This window comes from Panulirus ornatus, chromosome 23 (genome assembly GCF_036320965.1).
Source record: "Panulirus ornatus isolate Po-2019 chromosome 23, ASM3632096v1, whole genome shotgun sequence".
Lineage (NCBI taxonomy): Eukaryota > Metazoa > Arthropoda > Malacostraca > Decapoda > Palinuridae > Panulirus > Panulirus ornatus.
The window spans coordinates 8,188,668-8,204,026 of record NC_092246.1 but is presented as its reverse complement, the minus strand read 5'-3'; the positions used below and the strand labels follow the sequence as shown (position 1 = coordinate 8,204,026).

The 15,359-nt window shown below is 39.8% G+C and overlaps 1 protein-coding gene across 3 annotated transcripts in view; it reads right to left on the bottom strand.

Annotated features, from left to right (window-relative positions):
• Window positions 1-15,359, bottom strand: part of LOC139756784 (metaxin-1) — a 70,877-nt gene that overhangs the window by 42,673 nt on the left and 12,845 nt on the right. For all 3 annotated transcript variants that reach the window (XR_011714434.1, XM_071676570.1, XM_071676569.1), the window contains exons 3-5: window positions 14,137-14,240; window positions 8,023-8,188; window positions 2,181-2,309 (exon numbers count right to left, since the gene is read on the bottom strand). Coding sequence is in view for 2 of the 3 variants with exons in the window: in XM_071676570.1 (XP_071532671.1) it covers window positions 2,181-2,309; window positions 8,023-8,188; window positions 14,137-14,240 (399 nt within the window). In the remaining variant the exon portion in view is untranslated. The remainder of the gene's footprint in view (window positions 1-2,180; window positions 2,310-8,022; window positions 8,189-14,136; window positions 14,241-15,359) is intronic.

The following is a 15,359-nucleotide window of genomic DNA, read 5'->3' as shown; positions in this document are numbered from 1 at the left end:
CAATTATTCCCTCAACTGCCACATTACTCACCTTTGAATTCCAATCTCCCATCACTATAACCTGGTCTCGGGCATCAAAACTACTAACACACTCACTCAGCTGCTCCCAAAACACTTGCCTCTCATGATCATTCTTCTCATACCCAGGTGCATATGCACAAATAATCACCCACCTCTCTCCATCAACTTTAAGTTTACCCATATCAATCTAGAGTTTACTTTCTTACACTCTATCACATACTCCCACAACTCCTGTTTCAGGAGTAGCGCTTCTCCTTCCTTTGCTCTTGTCGTCTAACTAACCCCTGACTTTACTCCCAAAACATTCCCAAACCACTATTCCCCTTTACCCTTGAGCTTCGTTTCACTCAGAGCCAAAACATCCAGGTTCCTTTCCTCAAACATACTACCTGTCTCTCCTTTTTTCTTGTCTTCGTTACATCCACACACATTTAAACACCCCAATCTGAGCCTCTGAGGAGGATGAGCACTCCCCGCATGACTCCTGTTTCCCCTTTTAGAAAGTTAAAATACAAGGAGGGGAGGGTTTCCAGCTCCCCCCACCCCAGCTCCCATCCCCTTTAGTTGCCTTCTACAACATGTAAGGAATGCGTGGGAATTATTCTTTCTCCCCTATCCCCTGGGATATGTATGTATATGATAAAATGTATAGGTTTGTATATGCGTGTGTGTGGGCGTGTATGTATATACATGTGTATATGGGTGGGTTGGGCCATTCTTTTGCATGTTTCCTTGCGCTACCTCGCTAATGTGGGAGACAGCGACAAAGTATGATAAATAGAAAATAAAAAAAAAAATTGAATATGAGAAGCTACTGGGTCTGTCATTTTTGGACAGGAGGAAAGCATCATTGACCAACCCAGCCCTGGGTTATGATGGTCAGAATTAGATGAGCCCAGCTTGACCTCAACTCCACATCCACACAATATTGGCCCAACTTAGTACATTTAAAGATGGACTTTCTATATTCCTCCTTCCCTTGATAGCGTTCTGTGTTTCCTCAGTTTTTCTGTACTTCTGTTTTCATATTTTGTATTTAGATTGTAACCCATACTACTCTTCATGATATTGTTAATTTGTATCGCTTTTAGATATTTCCCTTACTTTTGCATGCTATGTGCTGTGTTTTTTCTGTCTTTCTTATACAGTATACATCAAAAAGCCATGGTAACATCACACAGCCCTGCCTCACATCTACACTTACTCCAAAATTTTTGTTTAACTTTCCATACACTCTCACATGCATTTGCTCCTCTATAAAAGGCTTTCACACCATAAAATAGTTTTCCCCCTATACCATATATCCATATACTCTTCACACATCCCATAAAGCAGAGCTATTTGATTACTTTAGGAGTATGGCCAGATTGACAGAAGGGACATTCATTTTATTTCCCTTTTTCTTTTTTCTAAAAAAAATTCATTCAATTGATTATTACAATTGATCACATGTTTCATTTAGCTAATTAATACAGTGGTTTATGATAAAAGCCTATTTATGTAAAATTTTGTACGCACTCAAATAATTTCATTAATTCATTTTAATTCTTCTGAGTCTGACAAAGGGCCATTGAAATACCAGGTTTGGCCTACAGGACACCAATCCCTGCCATAAAGCATTCCACTCAACTCTGTCATACACTTCCTCTAGATCCACAAAAGCTGTATACATCTTCATACCTTTTGCTAAACACTTTTCCATGGTCATCTTTGCTTCAAAAATCTGATCCACACATCCCTACCTTTCCTAAAAACTCCTTGCTCTTCACTTATTCTGCATTCAGTCACTTCCATCACTCTATCAATATTCTTGCATACACTTTTCCTGGTAACTTAAAAGACTTATTCCCCTATAACTGCTACATACATCCTAAGCACCTTTTCCTTTGAATAAAGGAATGATAATAGCCTTCACCCAATCCTCAGGCACAACCTTATTTCCGTGCTAAATTACATGTTAAACGCATGCACCCACTGCCTGCAGGTATAATGTGCCCCTTTGAGCTAGTGTGTATTCCCATGATCAAGTATGTCCATTCGTGTGTGAACAAGCACATACGTGCCGAGAAAATATGTGCACAACTGTAAAGAATGATAAAGTATTAATGTAAGCTGCAGGAAAGTAGGTATTTGATCATAGAAGGAGGAATTTCACTTACCTTAAGAAGAAGGGCAAGATATGAAAAGATGAGGGCATCAACAGTAGATGGTGAACGACCAAAAAAATATTCTCGATCACCAAGGCGATTGGACAACATGGTTAAACACTCCTGAGCTTGCTTATGCAACTGAAATTGTAGAATCTTGTGAAACCATAGCAAAATTTACATAAGTTTAAGTAGGAAATTAAATCTACTTTGACATAATGGTAATTATAAGCTCTGTAATGAGAATGTTTTTCACTAGGATCACACAAAAATCTACTACTATGGGCTTACTGGATCATATTTCCCACTAAACTTGGAGGAATCAGACAATACCTATATACAACATTAGAAAGGAATCATACCTTCCCTTCCCTCAGTCACTAGATGCAGCAATATTTTTATCATCCACCAAGATAAGAATGGAGCAATGTCCATGAAACATTCAAACAAAAGCATACATTATTCATGTTATACATTTATACCTTCTTTAACTTATTTCTTTTAAGGTTTCACACTTTCATAGTTCATCCATGAATCTAAAGTAAAACTAATGAAAAAAGTGATCACAACAATACAATGGAAAAATTTGTATAAAAAGTGCCTGTAGTCCAATCCTCTGATGACTTGACATATTCATCAATTTTTTGTCGTTAATATCAAATCTAGTATAAAAGATCAACAACCCAGCCCTTTACCTTCATCCAGTGGGTTTATTCATCAAGGGATATGTGGATTCATTACACTGGTAAACAAAATTTTACCTTTTTTTGGTCTCACAAACTAAAATAATTGGACCTTATAATATCTTTTATGCTGAATTTGAATCTGTTTTTAGAATTTTTCCATCAGGCATGGTTTTTAAGTGACAGGGTATATAAATTTCACAATAACAGTACATTACTCATTCATAAATAAGGCTGGTATTACACTTAAAAATTTTTTATTTTTTATTTTGCTTTGTCGCTGTCTCCCGCGTTTGCGAGGTAGCGACTTAAAAATATACCACTAAAATATAAAGTGTACAATATTCGGCTATATTCGGCCTCAAGAACATCCTTCCTCAGTGTCCAGCAGTAATCTGACAGCATAGAGGGGCTCCACTTTCCCTGGTACCCCTTTTCTATGTCCAATATGTCCTGGTGAACTCTTACACCATGTTCATCATTAACTGCCCAAGATTTTCTGGGAAAAAGTCTAAGTGTGAGTCCAAAAAGTGGGTTTTTATTCATATTGCACCCCAGAGCATTCTATGAAATCAAGAGATCTTTTCCACCACAGTAGTTTTCTGATCTGTGATTCCCCCCAAAAATCTTTGCAAAATCTCTTCAATGACAGCCATGCAGTCCTATTTTTTAACTTCATAGCTCTTTACTGAACTTTTCATCTCAAAGTAGTTCCCTGATCTGTGGTGCTACAAAAACACCCTCTGTGATTTTTGCAACACAGATTCTGGGGAATTTATTCCTCAAATATGTGAATCCATTGCCAGTTGCATCCATACCTTTGACATAGTTCTTCAACCCGAGCTTAATGTGCAAAGGAGGCAGATGAATTTTCTCAAGATTGCAACAATAGGAGGACTGATGACATTCTTATTCCATGGAATCATAGGTGTTCATTTTGACCACACTTTCTTTACAAAATGATTTTTCTTGTCCTGGCTGTCCCACTCACAGAGGAAACAACAGAACTCTGTAACTAAGTAAAAGTGCCACAACCTTTAGGTCACCACATACATTCCACTTAAAGTCCCCAAATTATTTTTTTTTTCCAAAAGAAGCTTCATGTTATCATACAATTCCTTCATGTTAACTGCATAAGCCAGTGGAAAGGAGGTGAACTTATTTCTGTTGTGGAGAAGATTTGCTTTCAAGCTTACTTTTGATGAGTCAATAAACAAGTGCCACTCATCTGTGTTATATTTGTGGCCAAGTGCCTCCATAACAGAAAGAACATCACTGCAAAACACCAGATAATCTTCAAGGGAGGAAAATTGAGTTCTAGCCTACAATTGACAGAGAATTGCCACTCAGGAGTGGGCACTGTTTGAATGTCTCAACATTTCTAGTCATGTTTCTGTAGGCCCTGGTGACTCATTTATCTAGGCTTGTGCTTTCAAAAAGACGCTATTTCACTTCACATACAATGAAAATAGCTGCGTTTGTTAAACTTTCTGTTTCAAATGCCCCAGAGAGCACTGGTACATATATATTTTACGTAATGATATGCAGGTATGCTGGGACAGAAAACTATGGGCAACAGAAAATTCTGAAAACATGTTTGGAGGGCGGATGCATTGGAAATGAAATGTTTGAGGACAATATGTGGTGTGAGGTGGTCTTATCAAGTAAGTGAAGTAAGGGTGAGAGAGATGTGAGGAAATAAAAAGAGTGTGGTGGTGAGAGCAGAAGAGGGTGTGTTGAAATGGTTTGGACATATGGAGAGAATGAATGAGGAAAGACTGAAAAAGAGGATATATGTGTCAGAGGTGAAGGAACAAGGAGAAGCAGGAGACCAAATTGGAGGTGAAGGATGGAGCGAAAAACATTTCTAGAGATCAGGGCCTGAACATACAGGTGGGTGAAAGGCATGTAAGTAATACGGTGAATTGGAACGATGTGGTATACAGGGGTCGATGTGCTGTCAATGGACTGAGCCAGGGCATGTAAAACGTCTGGGGTAAGCCATGGAAAGATATGTGGGGCCAAGATGTGGATAGGGAGTGGTGGTTTTGGCACATTACACATGACAGCTAGAGACTGAGTGTGAGTGAATGTGGCCTTTTTTGTCTGTTTTCCTAGTGCTGTCTCACTGAAGCAGGGGGTAGCGAAGCTATTTCCTGTGGGACAAGGTAACACCAGAAATGAGTGAAGGCAAGCATGAATATGTACATGTGTATATAGTATATGTCTGTGTATGTGTATGTATATGTATGTATATGTGCATATGTTGATATGTATATGTATGTATATGTGCATGCATGGACATTTATGTGCGTATATGAGTGGATGGGCCATTCTTCATCGTTTCCTGGCGCTACCTCGTTGATGCAGGAAATGGTGATCAAGTATGATAAATAGATAAATAATGTTTGGATTCAGCATGCAAAAACACATAGGAACCAGATTTTTTTTTCAATGGGATAAAATCTTTGTTGACCAGTGTGATCATCTCTGAAAAAGTCTATCCCATATTGACATGAGCTGCATGGTCCCATGGATAAAATCCCTTAGTCAATAAAGAGGGAGGGAAAAAAACAGCTGTTTAATGAGAGGACATGACAGCTTTAGTGTGATAACGCTAACAAAAAGTTCTGCTCACAGTCCTTTAGCATTAATTGTGTGACAGATGTAAATTTTTAAAGATCAAATAAACAAGTTTCTTTTACCTAGAATTCTGTAGACTGCAAAAGTTAGGTCCAAATTACACTCAGAGTCTTGATTATTCTTTTCTCTTACACCTATCTACTTCTTTCAACTTAGCAAATTTCTTTTCATACTTGATCACTGTTTCCAGTGTTTACAAGGTAGCACCAGGAACAGACACAGAAAGGACATATTCACTCACATGCTCTAGTTCAGTCCAATAATTAAACATCGACCCCTGTAGGCTAAACTGTTCCAATTCACTGTATACCATGCATGCCTTTCACCCTCCTACATATTTAGGGCCTAATGACACAAAATCTTTTTCATTTCTGATACATATATCCTCTCTGTTAACCTTTCCTCACTCATTTCTCCATATGTCCAAACAACTTCAGCACATCCTCTTCAGCTCTCTCAATCACTCTTTTTATTACCACACCTCTCTCTTACCCTTTCATTACTTACTTGATCAAACCACCTCACACCGCATACTGTCTTCAAACCTCGTTTTCCTATAACATTACTGGGAAAAATAAACAGTTTCATTTGCACACACTTACTCTCTAGCTGTCATGTATCATGGACTGAAACCTTAGCTGAGCCCCACAGACTATAACAAGGTTTAATTTGACTGGTTCATATGTCCTGGTTCAGCACACTTACAATCTTACAACATATACCACATCAATCTAATTTGACTGGTTCATATGCACTGGGTCAGCACACTTACAATCTTACAACATATATCACATCAATCTAATCTATGGCTTATTCTTGAATGCTTCATATGCCCTGATTCAGCCCATTGTAATATGTTACCCTCATATATCACATCCTTCTAATTCAAGTTATCCCATGCACATCCCTCACTGTCCTGAATTTTCAGGCCTCGATGCCCTAAAGCCTCCTTCATTCCATGTTTCCCTCTCCTTAGACTTTCCCTCCCCACTCCTCCCTCCACTGGTGTCACAATCCTCCTAGTCTTTCTTCACTCACCCTCTCCAGATATCCATATAACTTCGGTGTATCTCTTACAACACTGTTATCCCTTTCATAATCAATTCATTTCATACCATTTAGTATCCTCAGGCATTTTATTTCTAACATGTCCATCCTCTTCTTGCAGTCAAGACCCAAAACCCACCACCATATAACACTACCAGGATGAGTATACTTTCAAACAGTATGCCTAAAAGACCCTGGTCTCTCCATCTACATATGCCTTAATGCACTCAGGAGCATAGTCCCTCTCTGCCACTGTGTGCCTCATTTCAGACTTGATGGAAAAATCTGCTCCCAAATCTACTCACAGATACCAAAAACCACTCTCCTTTCTCTGGATCCTCCCCCCCACTCAAATGTACACTCATGCCAATATGTCTCATCCCTTGACTGCACCCCATTATCTTACCTTTGTTTACTTTACTCTCTTTTCACATGATCTAAACTCTGTCATCACATTTTGGATATTCTCTCTGAAATATGATGCCGGAGATGTAAACAGCTAATGATTTAACCCCCACCAGGCTGCAGACTTATCCCTTGCTCTAAGACCCTTGCGCTTATCTTCATCACCACCTTGTCCATAAACAGATAAATCCTTTAGGTAAGATGTTCACTTTAATGTGATTTAAGTGCTGCTGCCCTTAGAGGCAATATTTGCACTGTGGCAATGGTCATGTAAAAATACTTCTCGTCTCAAAAGCAATCCATAATTTTCTTCGAAAATCATAATGACTGGTGATTCCATCTGGCAATGTTGGCAGTAACTAAAAACATAAACATTCTTCTCCCACACCTCACCAGTCTACTGAAAGATTCTTTTTCTTCTTACACCACAAATTAGGTACAATATGGACAACAAAACATCAGAATCTGCTCTGCAATTGTCTATTGTATATAATAATGCTCTATTCAACAAAATATGTTGCTATATTTACACAATTTTGCAGCAGTTTTTGAAGCTGTGACATTTGTTTGAGGCATTTCTTTATAGCTGATGCCTGTCCCTTTTGTTTTTTCCCATTCTTTACAGAATGCCATGAAGCACAGTTGGAAATAGCTTTCTGCTGAAGAGACTGAAACTGAGTTAAGTTCCTCAGACTTAGGAAGTAAACACAAATTTGCTAAATAAGGCTTGTCAGAGGTAAGCAATAATGAGAAGGAGGAAGAGGAGAATGAGGCAACAGCTAGGTTTAGTAGCTTGACATTTAGACAAGCAAGTGAAGTATCAGTCTACAGAAAAACTGTCCTGCAATTGACAAACACTGAACAAATACTCTATGATTAGTCTAAAAATTTACTGTCAAGCATTCGACATAAGCACAATTGACACAAACAAAAGACAGGCTCATATCTCTTTCTAAAATACAAAAACACACATCAAATTAAATAATAACCTACATATTACAATATATCTTGAACTAACAATTATCATAATGTTTCCAGTAAAGAGAGAGGACTACAATTTAACATCATTACTATACCTCTGTTTCAATGAGCTGAGGGTCACTGGGATCATCAAACATGCCTCTGATAAGATCTAACTGCCCATTATGATACTTCCTAGGGTACCAGAATTTGTATGGAAAAGGAATACTACTGAAGTACCATTTGTGGATGACATCGTAGTAGCTTTTAGGTTCCACCCACCTGAAAAAGAGAAATTTGAACCTAAGGAACAAATTTATAAAATAATGCTTTCAAGAGAAAATAATGAGTGGTATGATATTTAGAACTTATGCAACATGACACAGATAATTAATGATGAAAATTATTAACGTATATCTTGTCTTTTTTTCAAACTTGTTTGCTCTTTCCTGCATTAAAGAGCTGCTACAAGAAACAAACAAAAAAAGGACTCATTCACTGACATCCATTCTCTATCAGTCATGTGTTATGTATCAAAACCACAGCTCCCTATCCAATACCAGGCCCCACAGACCTTTCTGTTTCCCCTGACTGCATAATAAGTGCTGTTCCTGTCCACTGACAGCACAACCCCCCTGTACACCACTCTATCTCATGTATGCCTTTCACGCCCACAATGTCTGGTCCCTAAGCACTCAAAATCTTTTTCACTCCATCCTCCCATCTCCAATTTGGTCTCTTACTTCTATTTTCCCATCCACTTTTGATACATATATTCTCTTAGTTAACCTCTCCTTGCTCATTCTCATGCACACACAAACACAAACACACACACACACACATATGTGGCATGGAAAAGGTGGAAGGTGGGCAGATTAGAAAGGGTAGTGAGTGGCGGAATGAAGAAGTAAGGTAGTTGGTGAATGAAAAAAGAGAGGCATTTGGATGATACTTGCAGGGAAGTAGTGCAAATGATTGGGAGATGGATAAAAGAAAGAAGTAGGATAAAAGAACGAAGTAGGTCAAGAGAAAGGTGCAGGGTTTGAAAGAGAGTGCAAATGAGACATGGGGTGTGAAAGTATCATTAAATTTTATGGAGAATAAAAAGATGTTTTGGAAGGAGGTAAATAACATACGCAAGACAAGAGAACAAGTGGGAACATCAGTGAAGGGGGCAAAAGGGGAGGTAATAACCAGTAGTAATGAAGAGAGAAGGACATGGAGTAAGTATCTTGAAGGTTTGTGGAATGTGTTTGATGATAAAGTGGCAGATATAGGATGTTTTGGTCAGGACGGTGTGCGAAGTGAGAGGGTCAGGGAGAATGGTTTGGTAAACAGAGAAGAGGTAGTAAAAGCTTTGCAGAAGATGAAATCCAGCAAGATGGGGGGTTTGGATGGTACTGCAGTGGAACTTATTAAAAAAAGGGGGTGACTGAGATGCTCATTGGTTGGTAAGGATACTCAGTGTATGTATGGACCACGGTGAAGTGCCTGAAGGTTGGCTGAATGCATGCAAAGTGCCACTGTACAAAGGCAAAGGGGATAAAGGTGAGTGTGCAAACTACAGAGGCATAAATCTATTGAATAATCCTGGGAAATTATATGGGAGGATATTGACTGAGAGGGTGAAGGCATGTACAGGGCATCAGATTGGGGAGGAGCAATGTGGTTTCAGAAGTGGTAAAGGACATGTGGATCAGGTGTTTGCTTTGAAGAATGTATGTGAGAAATACTTAGAAAAACAGATGGATCTGTATATGGCATTTATGGATCTGGGGAGGGCATATGGTTGATAGAGATGTTTTGTGGAAGGCTTTAAGAGTATATGGTGTGGGAGGTAAGTTGCTAGAAGCAGTGAAAAGATTTCATCAAGGATGTAAGGCATGTATACAAGCAGGAAGAGAGAAGAGTGATTGGTTCCCAGTGAAAGTCAGTTTGCAGCAGGGGTGTGTGACGTTCCCATAGAAGTTTAATTTGTGTATGGAAGGGGTGGTTAAGGAGGTAAATGCAAGAGTTTTGGATAGAGATGCAAGTGTACAGTTAGTTGGGGATGAGCGGGCCCGAGAAGTGAGTCAGTTGCTGTTTTCCAATGATACAGCACTAGTGGCTGATTCAAGTGAGAAACTGCAAAAGTTGGTGACTGAGTTTGAAAAAGTGTGTGAAAGGAGAAAGTTGAGAGCAAATGTGAATAAGAGCAAAGTTATTAGATTCAGTAGGGTTGAAAGACAAGTTAATTCGGAAGTCAGTTTGAATGGATAAAAATTCGAGATAATGAGTGAGGAAAGATTGACAAGGAGGATATATATGTCAGAGGTGGAGGGAACAAGAAGAAATGGGAGACCAAATTGGAGGTGGAACGATGGAGTGAAACAGATTTTGAGGGATTGGGGCCTGAACATACAAGAGGGTGAAAGGTGTGCAAGGAATAGAGTGAATTGGAATGATATGGTATACCAAAGTCGACATGCTGCCAATGGACTGAACCATGGCATGTGAAGCAACGATGTGGTCAACCATGGAAAGGTCTGTGGGGCTTGGATGTGGAAAAGGAGCTGTGGTTTTGGTGCATTACATATGACAGATAGAGACTGAGCGTGGGCAAATGTGGCCTTTTTTTGCCTTTTCCTGGCACTACCTCACTGTAAGGGGGGGAAGGCTATTTCTTGTGTGGCGGGGTAGTCAGAGGAATGGATGAAGGCAGCAAGTATGAATATATATACATGTGTATATATATGCATGAATCTCTGAGAATAGGGGAGAAAGAATACTTCCCACGTATTCCCTGCATGTAGTAAAAGGCGACTAAAACGGAAGGGAGTGGGGGGCTGGAAATCCTCCCCTCCAGTTTTTACTTTTCCAAAAGAAGGAACAGAGAAGGAGGCCAAGGGAGGATTTTCCCTCTTAGGCTCAGTCCTCCGTTCTTATTGCTACCTCAATGACGTGGGAAATGGCAAATATGTATGAAAAAAAATATATATATGTATGTGTCTGTAATTGTCAGTGAAAGAGAAGAGAGAGGCATTTGGATGATTTTTCCAGGGAAATAGTGCAAATGACTGGAAGATGTATAAAAGAAAGAGGCAAGAGGTCAAGAGAAAGGTGCAAGAGTTGAAAAAGAGGGCAAATGAGAGTTGGGGTGAGAGAGCATCGTTAAATTTCAGGGAGAATAAAAAAATGTTTTGGAAGGAGGTAAATAAAGTGCATAAGACAAGAGAACAAATGGGAATATCAGTGAAGGGGGCTAATGGGGAGGTAATAACAAGTATTGGTGAAGTGAGGAGATGGAATGGGTATTTTGAAGGTTTGTTGAATGTGTCTGATGATAGAGTAGGAGACAAAGGTTATTTTGGTCAAGGTGGTGTGCAAAGTGAGAGGGTCAGGGAGAATGCTTTGGTAAACAGAGAAGAGGTAGTGAAACCTTTGTGGAAGATGAAAGCCAGCAAGATGGCACGTTTGGATTGTATTACTGTGAAGCTTACTAAAAAAGGGGGTGACTGTTGTTGACTGGTTGGTGAGGATATTCAGTGTATGTATGGTTCATGGTGAAGTGCCTGAGGATTGGCAGAATGCATGCATAGTGCCACTGTACAAAGGCAAGGGGGATAACGGTGAGTGCTCAAATCACAGAGGCATAAGTTTGTTGAGTATTCCTGGGAAATCATAAGATACTCTCCCATCCCAACTCTCATTTACCCTCTTTTTCACCTCTTGCAGTTTTCTCTTGACCTGCCGCATTCTTTTATACATCCCCCAACCATTTGCAATACTTCCCTACAAAAATGTCCAAATGCCTCTCTCTTCTCTTTCACAAACAATCTTACTTCTTCATTCCACCACTCACTACCCTTTCTAATCTGCCCACCTCCCACCTATCTCATGCCAAATGCATCTTTTGCACAAGCCATCACTGCTTCCCTAAATACATCCCATTCCTACCCCATTCTACTTATGTCAGTTGCTCTCACCTTTTGCCATTTCACACTCAATCTCTCCTCATACTCCCTCAAACAAGTCTCCTTTCTAAGCTCACTTTCTCTCACCACTCTCTTCCAACCAACATTCTCTCTTCTTTTCTGAAACCCTCGACAAATCTTCACCTCTGCCTCCACAAGATAGTGATCAGACATCCTTCCAGCTGCCCCTCTTGGGACATTAATATCCAAAAGTCTCTCTTATACACGCCTATCAATTAACACGTAGTTCAATAAGGCTCTCTGGCCATCTCTCCTACTCTCATATGTATTATTCATTTATTTATTTTGCTTTGTCGCTGTCTCCCACATTTGCAAGGTAGCGCAAGGAAACAGACGCCAAAGAAATGGCCCAATCCACCCCCATACACAATGTATACACACCCACGTCCACACACGCAAATATACATACCTATACATCTCAATGTACACATATATATACATACACAGACACATACATATATACCCATGCACACAATTCACACTGTCTGCCCCCATTCACTCCCATCGCCACCTCGCCACACATGGAATACCTTCCCCCTCGCCCCTCATGTGTGCGAGGTAGCACTAGGAAAAGACAACAAAGGCCCCATTCGTTCACACTCAGTCTCTAGCTGCCACGCAATAATGCCCGAAACCACTGCTCCCTTTCCACATCCAGGCCCCATACAACTTTCCATCGTTTACCCCAGACGCTTCACATGCCCTGATTCAATCCACTGACAGCACGTCAACCCCGGTATACCACATCAATCCAATTCACTCTAGTCCTCGCCCGCCTTTCACCCTCCTGAATGTTCAGGCCCCGATCACACAAAATCTTTTTCACTCCATCTTTCCACCTTCAATTTGGTCTCCCACTTCTCCTTGTTCCCTCCACCTCCGACACATATATCCTCTTGGTCAATCTTTCCTCACTCATTCTCTCCATGTGCCCAAACCATTACAAAACACCCTCTTCTGCTCTCTCAACCACGCTCTTTTTACTTCCACACATCTCTCTTACCCTTACATTACTTACTCGATCAAACCACCTCACACCACACATTGTTCTCAAACATCTCATTTTCAGCACATCCACCCTCCTGCGCACAACTCTATCCATAGCCCATGCCTCGCAACCATACAACATTGTTGGAACCACTATTCCTTCAAACATACCCATTTTTGCTTTCCGAGATAATGTTCTTGACTTCCACACATTCTTCAAGGCTCCCAGGATTTTCGCCCCCTCCCCCACCCTATGATTCCCTTCCACTTCCATGGTTCCATCCGCTGCCAGATCCACTCCCAGATATCTAAAACACTTTACTTCCTCCAGTTTTTCTCCATTCAAACTTACCTCCCAATTGACTTGACCCTCAACCCTACTGTACCTAATAACCTTGCTCTTATTCACATTTACTCTTAACTTTCTTCTTTCACACACTTTACCAAACTCAGTCACCAGCTTCTGCAGTTTCTCACATGAATCAGCCACCAGCACTGTATCATCTCATGTATACTCATGTATATCTCTCTTTTTAAACCAGATATTTCCAATCACCAGTCCTTTTTCAGCACAGAAATCCACAAGCTCTTCACCACTTCCATTTACTACACTGAACTCCCCATGTATGCCAATTATACCCTCAACTGCCACATTACTCACCTTTGCATTCAAATCATCCATCACTATAACCCAGTCTCATGCATTAAAGCTGCTAACACTCACTCAGCTGCTCCCAAAACATTTGCCTCCCATGATCTTTCTTCTCATGCCCAGGTGCATATGCACCAATAATCACCCATCTCTCTTCATCCACTTTCAGTTTTACCCATATCAATCTACAGTTTACTTTCTTACACTCTATCACATACTCTCACCACTCCTGTTTCAGGAGTATTGCTACTCCTTTCCGTGCTCCTGTCCTCTCACCAACCCCTGACTTTACTCTCAAAACATTCCCAAACCACTCATCCCCTTTACCCTTGAGCTTTGTTTCACTCAGAACCAAAACATCTAGGTTCCTTTCCTCAAACATCCTACCTATGTTTCCTTTTTTCTCATCTTGGTTATATCTACACACATTTAGACATCCCAATCTGAGCCTTCAAGGAGGATGAGCACTCCCCGCGTGACTCCTTCTGTTTCCCCTTTTAGAAAGTTAAAATACAAGGAGGGGAGGGTTTCTAGCCCCCCGTTCCCGTCCCCTTTAGTTGTCTTCTACAACACATAAGGAATTCATTAAAGATAAAAGAAAAACTCTGTATACCTACCAGAGATACATAAGAGCTGGGTACAGTTTCTCTATAAGAAGATGTTCATATGCTACCACTTCTGAGCACTGTCTGGGTGACAGTTCATAATCACAACTGAAATTCTGAAACAAACACACAAATAATTCTGAAGAGTAAAATATGATATTTCATTATCAAAACTAGAACAAAACACTTTTTCTAAGACAACTTCACATCACTGCAAATCTTCACTCTAAAGCTAATATTTAAAGAAATTACTGATATTGAAGGAAATAATGTACTGAAAATTACTTTTCACTAGAGCTAATCTGTTGAACTACACCTCCACATAATCACTTTGAAGTGCTCCCTTTCACTTAAATCTGGATGAAAAACACAAAATCATGGTGAGGGACAAAACAATCTATTGCTGGGAAAAGAATAAAGCTCAGTTCACTTTCCTGAGACAAGAGTCTAACCTTATGAACATTAAATATGCAATAAAGAATGAGAGTTAGAATGGCAAGGTTCCAGAAGATCAAGGAGAAACATAGCTTGCATTCTAAAAACATGAAACAACAAAACACTTGCCTTTCTCCCTTGCTATGAATAAGGATGACTATTTTGGCATGAAAGAAATAGGCAAATCAAATATCACAGTTGGCATGATTCAAGAACCATTAAAGAGTGAAGCCATCTAATCAGTTGCTGAAATATTTTTTTCATAGTACATAAATGACAAATGACCAGTATCCAATCATCTGAGGTTGCAATGAGAGTCATTTCGTAATTTTTGACAACTGTTTCATACATGGTCCAGCTGGAAAAATCTCATGCATGCATTACTAAAACCTTTACAGCTTAATTAATATCAAGCAAAGACACACATTCCAAAGTTGATCTGATATGTGGTTGATGAAGGTCAATCTGGTAAATGTAATGTAATACGAATGGGCCAAAATGAGAGATGGCCTTGAGATGAAAATCATCTATCAGGAAATTAAACTGAAGGACTCTGCATATAAGAGAGATTTGGGAGCTGACATTGTCCCTAACATTTCACAAGAGCCCCAGCTTAGGAGAATGGTTAAGGAGACAAACTGTATGCTACCAAACATCAAAATTTCATTCAAGTTCATGGATATGGAAGTATTGAGCAAGCTGCTCTCTTCTAAAACAAGGACAAAACTAATATATGCTCTCAAGCTGGGTCACCACACCTAAGAATGCGAGTTAATAGGGAAGGTCCAGGGGACAGCAAA